At 40.5% G+C, this 15,473-nt stretch overlaps 1 protein-coding gene and 1 non-coding gene across 2 annotated transcripts; both read right to left on the reverse strand.

Annotated features, from left to right (window-relative positions):
• Window positions 1–1,822: 1,822 nt before the first annotated feature.
• On the reverse strand, window positions 1,823–4,104 carry LOC130809931 (uncharacterized). The gene is made up of 2 exons (XM_057675800.1): window positions 3,991–4,104; window positions 1,823–2,224 (listed from the first exon to the last, which is right to left on the reverse strand). The coding sequence occupies exons 1-2, from the start codon at window positions 4,102–4,104 to the stop codon at window positions 1,823–1,825; spliced, it is 516 nt and encodes a 171-aa protein (XP_057531783.1).
• Window positions 4,105–4,484: 380 nt separating this feature from the next.
• LOC130801459 (small nucleolar RNA R71) lies at window positions 4,485–4,590 on the reverse strand. The gene has a single exon (XR_009039617.1). It is a non-coding gene; the product is annotated as a small nucleolar RNA R71 (small nucleolar RNA).
• Between the last annotated feature and the right edge of the window lie 10,883 nt (window positions 4,591–15,473).

Genomic DNA, 15,473 nt, shown 5'->3' on the forward strand with positions numbered 1-15,473 from the left:
TAGGTTCAAGAGCTCGACGCTAGTCAAGCTCTAACTGAGCCATATGCTGAGAAACGTCATCTAGCCGGGTGTTCATGTGAGAAAATTGGGTCATGACAGCGCGTTGGAAGTGGTTGTAAGAATGGGGGATAGGAGGAATACTCGGATTGAGTGGAGGGTCGTGAGGTGGATGGAAGTCATTAATGTCTTCCTCTTCCTCATGAACTTCCTGTGCTAAATGATCATATTCCTCCTCAACCACAAAACTAGCAGGAGGGAATAACAAGTAGTGAGGCAAATCAAGGGAAAGTGGGGGAAGGTTCCTTGATGGTAAAACAATTGTTCTCCTCCCAACATGCCAAAGAAAAGGACAGGTTTGGTCCGTAATATAGTTGGCATGCTTGAGGAAGCCAGTTGTGAGCAAGGCATCAGGGTGCCTCTCAACAGAGTCTACAAAACCAAAATGGACAGCAATGCAAGTGACAATACCACCAATTAAAAGTTTTGACTTAATAGACCTTGAGTTCAATCTGGTCAAATGTTTCACCATTCTCATAGGAACTGTATGGTGAGGATCGGCGTTGCTCCTAAGAGCGTGAGCAAAAAATGCGACATGATTTAACCTAGACGCACTATGATCATGCCGGATAAACAAAGTTGTAGATAGAAATTTCATGAAAATTCTTAACACCGGATGTTGCACATTCACAATTGTTAGATGCTTTGGGTCAAAATCCTGCTTTCCGGTTTTACAAAGGCAGATTGACCCGAAGCACCCATCAAAATTCCCCAATCGGGATCTAGTCCAAAGAGTTTTCCAAGTTCAGCACAAGACAGAAATCGATCAACATTGAGCAAACGGAAGGACATGCCATGCACACCATTTAATACTACTTCCTCACAAGAACTTAAGAATTCATAGACTAATGCAGGATGAGGATTGTAATACATGTTGAACATAGTATTGAAATTCAGTGCAGCACACAGATTTGACATAGCATTGTAAATTCCAAATTCTCTTAAAGATTCATGACAGAAAAAACGTGAGGGAAGAATAAGTCGTACCTTAACCTAAAGAAACTTTTTATGTTGATGCTCATCTCGAAAGATGATGTCATGGTACTCCGGGTCGAAAGGAATTGGTGTTTGATGGCTTCCTCCGCGAGAAGATGATGCTCCACGAGTTGTAGACCTTTGCCTCTTTGACATCCTTGAATTTGAAAGAAATGGAGCCCTTTTTGAGGAGAGAAATAGTTAGGGTTTTGAGTGAAAATTGAAGGATGGATGTTGAAGAATAGAGGAAGGGGAAGAGAATGGTGTGATTTTGATGGAGTTTTTGTGTGTTTTGATGGAGTTTTGAAGAGAGGAAAGATAGTGAGAATTTAGAGAGAGAAAGCTTTGAGAATGGTTATGGAGGAAAGTGTAGGAGAAGAGAGGGGAAAAGGGAATTTTAAAAGCAGCTGTTTGAAGACCCGACCAGGTTTCCCTCTAAACCCGACCAGGTTTACCAACATTCAGAACCTCTGTTTTTTGCTTCCTCACGGACCCGACCTGGTTTTCTCTAAACCCGACTGGGTTTGTAGTCGACCTAGCTTTATGAAAATGCATCGTGCGCGGGCCTGACCGGGTCTTTAAGTAAACCCGACCTGGTTTTGTTAACTTTTAGAATTTTTATTTTATTTTATTTTATTTTTTTTTTTTAATCCTTTCGGACCCGACCTGGTTTACGTAAACCAGATCGGGTATCAGTTCTATGTCATTTCAACATCTGCAAATCATAAGCTTTGCTTGCCTCCCAAGAAGCGCTTTATTTATAGTCTATAGCTAGACTTCCTTCAACAACTCAATAGGAAGAAGGAAGGGAAATGTTATAAACCTGATTCCCTTGAACGGTTATTCCAGTTCGGTAATGTTTCAACCTTTGCCTATTCACCTTGAATGTACCGCTCCCCTCGCTCCAAACTTCTACAGAACCATAGGGGAAGACCTTGGTGACGTGGAATGGTCCAGACCACCTGGATTTGAGTTTTCCTGGAAATAGCTTGAGACGGGAGTTGAACAATAGGACTAATTCTCCTTCCTTGAATTCACGCCTTTGGATGTGCTTGTCATGCCACCTTTTGGTTCTCTCCTTGTATAACTTAGAAATTTTGTACGCATCAAGGCAAAGCTCATCTAACTCTACAAGTTGTAACATTCTATTTTCTCCCCAAGGATGCAAATCAAAGTTGAGGGCCTTGATAGCCTAATAAGCGCGATGCTCAAGTTCAACGTCGAGATGGCAAGCTTTTCCGTACACCAATCTATAGGGAGTGGTACCAATGGGAGTCTTGAAAGCAGTCCGGTACGTGACGTATGCACTTTGTAATATATTTTTATGCTCCTTTCCCTTGAATTTTATGGCATTTTGATGTGTGATTTCGCATTTTCCATGTGGTTTTACGCTTGGTTGGAGTTTTTGAGTGTCTTTGATTATTTCAGGCCATTTTACTCCACTCTTGTATTGGAAGCGGATCATATCTGAGCATTAGGATGCGTGTTTCGAGATTTGGCAGAGTTCGAGACCGCACTACAACACTTTTGTGAGCTCACGGGTCCATTCGAATATGCTTTTAGTCCCGTTGGATCTCGTCTGTACTTTTGCCGAGTTCTAATGAAGAAGAGTAAGCACAAGATGATGAGCTAGGGCGGGTATTTTCATACTCGGGCGATTTCAAGTAAGAAATAGGAATGTAAGCCTCTAAGCCCAGGACCCGGTCGGGTATACTCTAAACCCGGTCGGGTCTGTCAATAATCATTTGCATAAGTATTCAGCTTACGGACCCGGTCCGGTCTTGCTTAAACCCGGTCGGGTCCTGCGATTTTTGCTCTTTGGAAACTCTCAACATACGGACCCGGTCCGGTCTTGCCTAAAACCCGGTCCGGTCCTGCTTTAATAACCGTTTTCCGCACAGTTTATATTTTATCATTAGGGAACGTAATACGTAGAGACGTTTTTCTGAGAAAATTTCAATTCTTCACTTTGGGAGAAAAACTTTGTAACTTTCAATTACTTTCGTTCATCATTTGGTATTCAACTTCAAGTATTATTTTTTTATCCCTTCCTTGTTATTACTTTTAATCATGTTTCCTTTAATTAATTCTTGTTTCGTTACATTTGATATGTGTGAGTAGTTTCTTAATCTAGGGTTAGATGGAACCCTAGCCATAATGTTGATGATGAATTGTTGAATCCCAATCCCTTTTTGTTATGCATAATCCTTGTTCATGCTTGGTTTCTTATGCTAGTTAACTCATGTTTTTCAATAGAAATTTTGGAAATTGTGGTTAACAATTCATTCAATCGTTAACGAAAGTTAGAGTTGAATGAATTGACTTTTAGATCAAGGGCTTGATAATCTTCATGAAAATAGATTGATTTGATTGTTGGATTTTATAGAATACTATGTTCAATGTCATTGCTATACTTGATTCCATGAAAATAGGTTTGATAGTATGGTAGTGAAGCTAATAGTCTTTGAAAGGAGTTATTAGTATCTTTAATGGTGTATTCATCCTATTGAACTTGGTTATGATTGTTGTAGTGGTAGTAGGATCTCATTGTCATCATATCATGCTAGTGGGGAAGTTTATCCCTAGATGTTATAATATCATTGATTTACCTTTCTAATTTAATTGTTTGTACTCTAGTCATTTAGTTAGTTTAGACATATATTCTCTAAAATTGTGTGTTACTTAGGATCAATTGGTAGCCGGAAAATAATCATTTACTACGTTGTTCCCTGTGGATTCAACCCTAACTGCTACTATACTAGTTGCATATTAGGATTTGTTTGGTAGTACATAAACGACCTATCAAATTTCGGCGCCGTTGCCGGGCAACAACGGATTAGTTTAGTGTTTATTTTCTGAGTTTAAATTGATCCTTTTTCTCTGATTTCACTTCGGTTATGTCCCCCCTCCCCTATCTATTTAACCTTTTGCTTTTAATTTCTTTTGTTGCATTCAAACCAGATGACAGGGACACGAATTAGTACATTTTGACCCTGAAATCGAAGCAACAGCAAGAAGACTCAACTCTAGCCAAAGAAGGTGAAGAAACAAGAGAAGGGAAGATTTAACCATGGCTGAAACACCTGAGAAACCCCTCCTGGATTACATCACTCTCTATGCTAGCATTGTCACTACCAGCATTGTGAAGCCAGAGATTTCCGGGAACAAGTATGAGATCCGGTCAGCATTTTTCAACTGGATCGCTCAGGACCAATTTCATGGTATTGAGAATGAGAGCCCAACCGACCAAATTAATTTGTTCATCGACAAGTGCATGACACACAAGTACAACAACATCACTTCCGATCAATTAATGTTGATAGCTTTCTCTTTTTCTCTTGCGGGGGCGGCTAAGCAGTGTCTTCGTAAAGAAGAACCCAACTCCATTGCTTCTTGGGAGGCTCTGAAAAAGACATTCTTGCATCGATACTACCCACCCGGAAAAACTTCAAAGTACCGAAATGAAATCTCTACTTTCAAGCAAAAAGACGAGGAATCACTCTATGATGCATGGGAGAGATTCAAAAGTCTAATCAGAAAGTGCCCACATCACGGATTACCAGATTGGATGGTTATTAAGACAGTCTACAATGCTTTGAGGCATGAAATCCAGACTTCTTTGGATGCTGCTGCTAGGGGTAACTTCATGATTAAAACACTGACCTAGGCCAAGAAAATTCTTGATGACATGGCCTCAAATTACCACTGGCAAGAACAATCAACTCCAAAGCGAGGTGGTTGGTATGAAGTGGATGCTATTGTTGCTTTGACTAATAATGTGCAGGCTTTGACAAGGAAGGTTGAGCAATTGGATGTAGCTGCAGTAAATAAAGTCTGTGGTGCTTGTGGCTTAAATGGGCATTCTAGTGTTGATTGCCAACTTCAAGCCGAAGGAGTTGCTGCTGTGGAACAAGTCAACGCCATCCAAAATCAGAATGCCAGACAACAATACAACCCCTATTCCAACACCTTCAACCCAGGATGGAGGGATCATCCAAATTTTTCCTACAGAAACAACAATGCCCAGAATCCCTCATCCTCGTACAACATACCATCGGGTTTCCAACAAAGACATCCACCGAAGTCCAACCTTGAGAGCTTAATGGAGAACTTCATTGCTACCCAAAGCAAGCAAAATGAACACTTCAGCACCTCCATTAATCAGATTTTGGCTCACAACAAAATGAATGACCGATACTCAGATGGCTCAAATGGCACAGCAATTGAGTAACTTGTCCATGCAAATGGGGCAATTTCCGGGAAACACAAAAAAGAACCCAACCACATTTCCCCATCAACAACTCAATGCAGTAACTACGAGGAGCGGTAGGACACCTCATGATCCAGCCCCTAAAGTAAAGACTTCACCTATTGTTGTTCCAGATTCAGGAACTAATGATGATGTTTCTGAAGAAAAGAAGGATGAGCCAGTCAATTCAGACAACCACCGGATTGGAACCTGCCGTTCGAGATAATGTGTGATGCAAGTGATTTTGCAGTTGGGGCAGTGTTAGGCCAAAGGAAAGACGGAAAACTCCATGCCATTTATTATGCCAGTAAGACACTTGAAGCCGCCCAACTCAATTATGCTACCACTGAAAAAGAGTTGTTGGCGGTGGTGTTTGTGGTGGAGAAATTTCGATCCTACCTTCTTGGGTCGAGAGTGATTGTGCATACGGACCATGCAGCATTGAGGTATTTGATGACAAAGAGATGCCAAACCTCGACTGATTCGTTGGGTATTACTACTTCAAGAGTTCGATTCGGAAGTTAAGGATAAAAAGGGGGCCGAAAATGTAGTAGCTGATCATTTGTCTCGCCTTCTTCTTGACAATGTTGATGACGGTCCTGCGATAGATGACTCATTTCCTGATGATCATCTCTTTGCCATCTCACTTAGCAAAGCACCGTGGTACGCCGACATAGCCAACTTTTTGGCTAATCAAATTCTACCTCATGATCTCACTTACCAGCAAAAGAAGAAATTTCTCCATGAAGCAAGGAAGCATTATTGAGATGACCCTAATCTGTATAAGCTTTGTGCCGATACGGTCATTAGGAGGTGTATTCCGGAAGATGAGGTAGCATCGATGATTGCTCATTATCATGATTTACCTACAGGAGGCCATGCCGGTGCCACTAAGACTGCTGCAAAAATCCTTCACTGTGGTTTCTATTGGCCTACATTGTTCAAAGATGTTCATGAGTATGTGCAATCGTGTGATCGTTGTCAACGTACTGGAAACCTCACTAGGCGGTCTGAAATGCCTTTGAATAACATTCTTAAGGTGGAGTTGTTTGATGTTTGGGGTGTCGATTTTATGGGACCGTTTCCTTCTTCTTACGGGAACAAGTACATCTTGGTCGCCGTAGACTATGTCTCCAAGTGGGTGGAAGCCATTGCCACCCCCACTAATAATGCAAGAGTAGTAGCTCGGTTCTTCAAGAGAGTTATTTTCCCTCGTTTTGGGAAACCCCGTGTGTTGAATAGCGATGAAGGGTCATATTTTATAGAAGAGAAGTTCGAGTCTATGTTGAAAAATTATGGTGCGCATCATCGTGTAGGTTTGTCATATCACCCCCAAACTAGTGGGCAAGTAGAGATCTCTAACCGTTAAATCAAGTCCATCTTAGAGAAAACGGTTGCAAGATCAAGGAAAGATTGGGCTAACAAGTTGGATGATGCTTTATGGGCGTACCGGACTGCTTTCAAGACTCTCATTGGTACCACTCCCTATAGATTGGTGTACGGAAAAGCTTGCCATCTCCCCGTTGAACTTGAGCATCGTGCTTATTGGGCTGTCAAGGCCCTCAACTTCGATTTGCATGCTTCGGGAGAGAATAGAATGTTACAACTTGCAGAGTTAGATGAGCTTCGCCTTGATGCGTACGAAAGTTCTAAGTTATACAAGGAGAGAACCAAGAGGTGGCATGACAAGCACATCCAAAGGCGTGAATTCAAGGAAGGAGAATTAGTCGTATTGTTCAACTCCCGTCTCAAGCTATTTCCGGGAAAACTCAAATCCAGGTGGTCTGGACCATTCCACGTCACCAAGGTCTTCCCCTATGGTTCTATAGAAGTTTGGAGCGAGGGGAGCGGTACATTCAAGGTGAATGGGCAAAGGTTAAAACATTACCGAGCTGGAATATCCATTCAAGGGAATCAGGTTTATAACATTTCCCTTCCTTCTTCCTACTGAGTTGTTGAAGGAAGTCTAGCTATAGACTATAAATAAAGCGCTTCTTGGGAGGCAACCCAAGTTTGTGAGTTGTTCTAATTTAGATTCTTTGTGATTTGTATGCTTAGTTAAAAATCTGTTTGAGATCCTATTAATGTTTGTACATGAGTATTGTGAGGGAGAGACTGATGCTCTTTTGAATTTGAGATGATTTGCAAATGTTGAAATGACATAGATTGATACCCGATCTGGTTTACGTAAACCAGGTCAGGTCCGAAAGGATATATTAGAAAAAATTCTGGAAGTTATCAAAACCTGGTCGGGTTTCCTTGAAGACCCGGTCGGGCCCGCGCACGATGCATTTTCATAAAGCTAGGTCGACTAGAAACCGGTCGGGTTTAGGGCAAACCAGGTCGGGTCCGTGAGGAAGCAGAAAACAGAGGTTCTGAATGTTAGTAAACTCGGTCGGGTTTAGAGGGAAACTCGGTCGGGTCTTCAAACAGCCGTTTTTAAATTTTCCTTTTCCCTTCTCTTCTCCTCCACTTTCCTCCATAACCATTCTCAAAGCTTTCTCTCTCTAAATTTTCACCATCTTTCCTCTCTTCAAAACTCCATCAAAACACATAAAAACTCCATCAAAATCACACCATTCTCTTCCCCTTCCTCTCTTCTTCAACATCTATCCTTCAATTTTCACTCAAAACCCTAACTTTTTCTCTCCTCAAAAAGGGCTCCATTTTCTTTCAAATTCAAGGATGTCAAAGAGGCAAAGGTCTACAACTCGTGGAGCATCATGTTCTCGCGGAGGAAGCCGTCAAACACCAATTCCTTCCAACCCGGAGTACCCCGACATCATCTTTCGAGATGAGCATCAACATAAAAAGTTTCTTCAGGTTAAGGTAAGGTTATTCTTTCCTCACGTTTTTTCTGTCATGAATCTTTAAGAGAACTTGGAATTTACAATGCTATGTCAAATCTATGTAGTGCACTGAATTTCACTACTATGTTCAACATGTATTATAATTCTCATCCTGCATTAGTTTTTGAATTCTTAAGTTCTTGTGAGGAAGCAGTACTAAATGGTGTGCATGGCATGTCCTTCCGTTTGCTCAATGTTGATCGATTTTTGTCTTGTGCTGAACTTGGACAACTCTTTGGGCTAGATCCCGATTGGGGACTTTTGAAGGGTGCTTCGGGTCAATCTACTTATGGAATTTGGAGAAAAATAACCGGAAAGCAGGAATTTGACCCAAAGCATCTAACAATTGCAATGTACAACATCCGGTGTTAAGAATTTTCCTGAAATTTCTATCTACAACTTTGTTTGCCCGGCATGATCATAGTGCATCTAGGCTAAATCATGTTGCATTCTTGGCTCACGCTGTTAGGAGCAACGTCAATCCTCACCATGCACTTCCTATGCGAATGGTGAAACATTTGACCAGATTGAACTTAAGGCCTATTAAGTCGAAACTTTTAATTGGTGGTATTGTCACTTGCATTGCTGTCCATTTTGGTTTTGTAGACTCTAATGAGAGGCACCCTGATGCCTTGCTCAAAACTGGCTTCCTCAAGCATGCCAACTATATTACAGACCAAACTGGTCCTTTTCTTTGGCATGTTGGGAGGAGAATAATTGTTTTACCATCACGGAACCTTCCCCCACTTTCCCCTGATTTGCCTCACTACTTGTTATTCCCTCCTGCTAGTTTTGTGGTTTAGGAGGAATATGATCATTTAGCACAAGAAGATCATGAGGAAGAGGAAGACATTAATGACTTCCATCCACCTCACGACCCTCCACTCAATCCGATTATTCCTCCTATCCCTCATTCTTACAACCACTTCCAACGCGCTGTCATGACCCAATTTTCTCACATAAACACCCGGCTAGATGACGTTTCTCAGCATATGGCTCAGTTAGAGCTTGACCAGCGTCGAGCTCTTGAACCTATTTACGGCCAATTCTATCAAACCGGTGTATTTCCTTAAGGGTTTTCTGAACACCCTTCTTGGTTTGACCCCACTAGATGGGGCGGTCCTTCTGGTTCTGGAGGTGGTGATTCAGGCCAGTGACCATTTATTTGATCTTGTGCCAAACACTGAGGACCGTGCTTGGACTGGCTTGGGGGGGATAATCACTTCTCATTCACTCACTCACTCATGCATCTGTATAGTTTTATCAATTTCAGCATAGAGAGTTAGGTTTTATTTCTCGCATGCAAAACAAAAAAAAAAAAAGAAAAAAAAGTGTTGTCTTGTTGAGAATTGTTGGAATCTTCTGTATATGAGTTACACTGTCCTTTCCCCTAAAATGAATTTTGCAAAATGTTTTGACTAGTATTTTGGCATGTGATACTGTTATTTGGATGTCAGAGGCAAACCGCAGACACTCTTAATTTGAGAACCAGTGGCATTTAATTGCCTCATGAGCATGAGTAAGTTAGCTGGTGAGTAGACCTAATCAAATGTGTGTGTATTATCTGCTAGGATGCCCATTAGGGGCTAGATAGATGCTCTTTCAACCGGTTGATTCCTCGGCTTCGCTTGTCCATTCAAACTTGCTTTGTTTGAGGGTCTTAAAGAAAGGCGAACATTTGTCCGCAGACTTAGATAGAAATCTCCCTAAGGTGACCACGCACCCTGTCAGCTTTTGAACTTCTTTCACGGATGTAAGGGATTTCATATCTTGAATTGCTCGGATCTTGTCCGAGTTTGCTTCTATTCCTCTCTCGTCCACAAGAAAGCCAAGACACTTCCATCCTGTGACCCCAAACACGCACTTGTCAGGATTGAGTCGCATTTGGTGTCTTCGGAGGGTTGTGAATGTTTCGCGAAGGTCCGTGGTGTGTTCAGACGCCTGCTTGCTTTTGGTGATCATGTCGTCCACGTACACCTCAAGGTTCCGGCTTATCTGGGACTGGAAGACCTTGTTGACCATTCTCTGATAAGTGGCTCTAGCGTTTTTTAACCCGAAGGGCATGACTTTGTAACAGTATACACAGACGTTTGTAATGAATGTTGTATGCGGCTGGTCTTTTGTGGCTAAAGGGATTTGATGGTAACCTGCGTTAAGCATCCATGAAACTCAATAGGGCGTGACCTGCCGTGGAATCCACCAAGCGATCTATCTTGGGGAGAGGATAATCGTCTTTCGGACATGCTTTGTTTAGGTCTATGAAGTCAACGCACATCCTCCATTTCCCATTTGATTTTTTGACGAGGACAACATTGGACAGCCAGTCAGAGTATTTGCATTCCCAAATGAATCCTGCATGCAGCAGTTTTCCCACTTCTTCTTTGGCGGCCTTAATTCTCTTTTTTCCCTGATGTCGCACCTTTTGTTTCACGGGTTTGTAGCCTGGTTTTATGTCGAGTTTGTGGCACATAACGCTTGGTGGTATGCCAGGCATTTCTTCCGTGGAAAAAGCGAAAATGTCACGGAACTCAGCGATGGTTGCCAAGATGTCCTGCTTGATTGTATCTGGAAGATCTTTTCCTACCTTGATTGATTTTTCCTTGAATATCTCTACCTCCTCATGTCGTTCCACCGGACGAGGCCTTTCGTGTGTATTGGGGGTGATCCATATACACACTCATGACGGATGAAGAGTTTTCTTCCTTCTCTCTTTTAGAGGGGATGACGGAAGTTCCTCATTTCAGAGGCATTGACGTGCTGTTACTTGATCTCCCTTAAGGACACCAAATTGTTCGTCATCCTGCTCGAATTGCAACAAGAGTTGATGAGGAAAGATTGCGGCTTTGATCTTGTTAATTTCCCCTCGTCGGCCAACTGATGCAGGATACGCTTGAGTTTGCAACATTAGGCCAAGGTATAGCCATGTTCTTTGTGGTAATCACACCACAAATTGTAGTGGCGACCATCAGAGGGGGTGGTAGTAGGAGGTGGAGTTGGCAACTCATCCGGGATGGCGAAGAAAATGTTTTTCCTGTTTCCGTTGAACATCGGATCATTACCTCCATCGAGTAAGTTCCGTGTCCTAGCTTCCCCTTCCGTGGCATATACATGTCTGGATCGTGGAGGTCCCATATTTGATGGAAGTCCCATATTTGATGGTGATTCCGGACAATGCGGCATGTAGTTTCTATCTCTCTTTGATGAATGTTCCTCTCTGTTCCTTGAGGATTGATGGGAGGATATTGGGTCCTTCTTCTCTGACTTTCGCTTTTTGGGGTCATGTACCTGACATATCTCAGAGGCCGTGACGTAGCTTTGACACTGCTTCATGGCCTCCGCGTATGTCTTCACTTGACTCTCGACCAACTGGAACTTCAGCCTTTAAGCCTTCATTCCGTTGATCAGGTCGTTTAAGGCGACTGATTCTTCCAAATAAGTTACTTTTAACACTGCCTCATGGAATTTCTTCAAATATGATGATATAGATTTTCCTTTCAATTGCGTTATACTGAGCAAGTGGAAGTTTGATTTCTTTTACCTCCTGGACGCTACGAAGTGACCTAGGAATTTGCTTTCTAATTGGGCAAAAATGTGGATACTTCCCCCTGGAAGGGAGGTATACCACGTCAAGGCTACTTCTATGAGAGTAGTTAGGAAGAATTTGCACCACAATACTGGGTTGGTGGTGTACAGCAACATCAAGTTTTTGTATGCCATCAAGTGTTCCTCCGGGCAGGATGTTCCATCGAAGGCCGTCATATTTGAGATCTTTATTTTCGCGAGGTTGGGAGTATTTAGTACTTCCGGAGCCAACGGGGAGTTTATTGGCATGGGGTCTTCGGGAAGATAACCTCTGCCAATTTTATTCCACGGCATTATTACGAGACTGGTGGGATGACTAGATCCCGTGAGTTGCGCTTTCTTCCCTTCTTCCCTCCTTTTGTCCACCAGTGATTGAACACCTTCGGACGCCCTCTGCTTCTTGCTTTTCAGGTAAGTACGGGCATCTCGAGAGGCTAATTCACCATCTTGGGAGTCACTTCGGTTGAGGCTTGCATGGATCCTTGATCTCTCCCGTCTCTTCTTATTTCTTCTGCTGGAACGTGACATTCTTGAGTTCCCATCCTGAGATTCGTGGGACTTTGGTATCTCATTGCGGGGTTCGATTCGTTCTTGTAGATTCTTTATTCGGTCTGCCATGTCTTCCAGTACTCGTTGTTGAGCAGGGTTATTATTATTTATGACGGCGCAGAGTTGTTCGGAAAAGGCAGTAGTGAGGTTGCGTGCTAGCATGTCCAGATCACGGCGAGTCACGGCTTGATTGTTAGCGTGACCCGCTAAATTGTCTGTATCTGTGTTGTGCACGGTAGCGGTTTGAGTTGGATTTCTCTTGGGAGCCATGACTTTTTGTTCAATTCCCCACAGACGGCGTCAAATTGTTTCGGTAATGAAACGTGGAAGTGCAAGACACTTTAAATGCTTGAAAAGGAAGTGTTATCGAGATCAGCAATCAATGTAGTGGAAGTGACCTGAATCCCTGCAACACAACACGTTAGTCTTGCCCGGGAGGTGATCTCCCGGAAAACCCCTCCGACGCTCAAGTTAGAACGGAAATGAGAGATTAATGAACAAATGATTATAGATTGAACGCAGGAATGTGGATGTCGGGGCAGAGGTTACTTGGATTTGTTAGGCTAATGAAGAGGATTGTGAGCAAGGATTTTAGGAGGGCTTGTGTGGTGTTTTTTCACTGCCTTCCACTTGAGGCTGGCTGCCTCTATTTATAATGGTGAAGAGGGAGTTATTTCTGGGGGAAAGTAGATCATCATGGATGGTAGTAGGTAGTTATTAGCATAAAAGAAGGGGAATCATGATGGTGAATGAAGAGTAATAGGCAGTTACATAATAGTAGTTAGGGTTCCTGGAAGTTATTAACTTAAGGATCAAGCAAGGTGGTTGAGAAATTCAGAAAAAGCCCCTTGACCGAAAGTCAAGGTCAACCCAAAAAAATCAAAAAGTATTAAAGTAATATAACATTAATAATTAAATAAATAAATGAGTGAATAAATGTTACCATGACAATGGACATCTAAGGGTGGCTGAAAAAATATAAGCAAAGAATGTTAATATTTAGGTTCGGTTTTGGTGGTGATTTGAGATCCTAAGATCAGATCATTTATGATGTATTGTAGGTTGTACAAAGCAAATCAGTGAAGCAACCAATTGATGTGCATTGGCAGGTGAATCTCCATATTTCTCGACACCCCTTTTTACAAATATTGAATGCCTCTGATGATGATATCTTAGTTGTTAATTTAGGGATCAAAATCAAGCTTGTATTGATCAAATAGAGTAGAGATCAAAATCAGAATAAAGGGAAAGAAATTATTGGATTCAATGTCATATCTAACAACAAAAACTGGAACCCACACTTTTCTTGTTTCCTCACCCATCACCATCCCTTCCAAAAACCCCTTTCGAAAACACATTGCAACCAATTTAGCCATAACAGAACAACAAGACTGCAAAGCTTTGATCCCTAATCATACTTCATTCCTTTTTTTAATACTAATTGACATACTAATTACTAATTTAAATATGATCTAATCATTTTTTCAACTACCCATTTCTGCAAATTTTCTTTTAAACAGTAAACACCCACATATACAGGCGCATAATTTGGAAATGAAAATCAATTTTACCTTTACAATAAAGCAAACAATAACCTAATGGTAACAAAATTGGGCACATTTTACTAACTGAAATAGCCACTACATTTTCTCATACCCAGAATTTTAAGTTAAATTTATGATTAAACTAGTTACCCATTCACAAATCACACGATCAACAAAAACCCATCTCCCACCATTACCACAAATTCAGTAAATTAACCAACAGAACAACATTTCAGTACAAACCATTAATGAAAATCCAATTCACAAGTACTTCAATTAAAGAAGAGAAAATTTGATGAAAACTTACAATGATAGGATGTAAGAATGATTCTCCAAAATATCAGTGGGCAACGTCTCTATTTTTCTGGGCTCTGACTCTGTGTAGGATTAAATGGGAGAGCAAGCAATGATTAATTTAAAAGTTTGGACTATATTTATATGGAAAAACTTTTTTTGAAAAATTAAGAGAAACAAAAATAATTCTAAAAAGTTTGCAACATCTCTTTGCTAAGATTTAAATTCAAATTATAAAGAATAAAACAGGAACCGGGGTTAGTTAAAGGCTAGAAAAACAGCTTGAGACACTAATTAATAAACTAAATTTAAATTGGTTTGTCCAATGAACACTATCTCATTTAAGAATTTATGTAATGCTTATCACTTCAATTCTTACGAAAGAACGTCTCTTGTGTTGAGAAATTGAAAATATATTAGAAGATTTTAAAGAAAGATTTCTTTTAGATGCAACTGTAAGTTATTATGAAAATAAGAGAACTTTATTTTCTAGAACACCTAAAATAATTTATTCCTGTTTTTAGTTTGGATTTGTGATATTTGAATTTTTATTGTAATTCAAGCTAGAAGAGGTTATTTTTATGAAAAACAAGATGAGAATTAACAAACAATAGTTTTATTTAGATTTGATTCAACAATACAATGTAAATGAACCTCCCTTATCATGAAAACAATTTTCTCAAGATCACAGATGCAAATTCTATAAACACTATCAAGTTTCAACAAAGAATTAGCACTCTCATAAGTTCGTGTGTTTGTGGTGATTTTGTTCTATGAATGATGTACTCTTCTATAGATGAAGGTGTACATCATTCTAAAACCACACATAATTCACCATTAAACCCACAATTAATATCAACAATAATGCATATCAATAAACAACAATAACTATGAATTAAATAAGATTATGTGCTATCTATCCAATTATTTTTTTGTCAAATGTAAAGATTATGTAAAATTTTGGGAAAAAAAAATCTCAAGCAAAGAGAAAAAAACAAGTAAATTCAAACTCTCAAATGAATCACTGGGATCAATACTTTCCTCAATTTTTAAATTATGATCTAAATATTAAAACTTCTTTTCAGTTCAATTCAACCCCTCAACAAAGCGTATTAGGATCCTTTCCATTAATGATTTTGACACCTATTTTAGAATAAAAAAATAAAATCTCAAAATTCCTCCTATTTTTCTCTATCAAATAATTCTAACAATTAGATTTGAGTAATGGACCCTCCTTTACGTTTTAAGTAATAGAGAGGATCTTAACTCCAACAAAGCAGCGTTGTATCTTCTATTTTTTTTACCTCTAAGACTTTGCAATGTTTTCCTTTTTCGGCTGCAACATTTTCATTTCCAATTATCTCAAAATAAACA

The sequence above is a fragment of the Amaranthus tricolor genome, chromosome 1, assembly GCF_026212465.1.
Source record: "Amaranthus tricolor cultivar Red isolate AtriRed21 chromosome 1, ASM2621246v1, whole genome shotgun sequence".
Lineage (NCBI taxonomy): Eukaryota > Viridiplantae > Streptophyta > Magnoliopsida > Caryophyllales > Amaranthaceae > Amaranthus > Amaranthus tricolor.

Bases quoted from the DNA above. Each gene is read 5' to 3' on its own strand.
- LOC130809931 (XM_057675800.1), bottom strand. From the start codon at position 4,104: ATGGTTAAATCTTCCCTTCTCTTGTTTCTTCACCTTCTTTGGCTAGAG. The intron at 2,225-3,990 runs GTTTGAATGCAA...CGCGCTTATTAG, and splicing joins ATTCGTGTCCCTGTCATCTG to GCTATCAAGGCCCTCAACTT.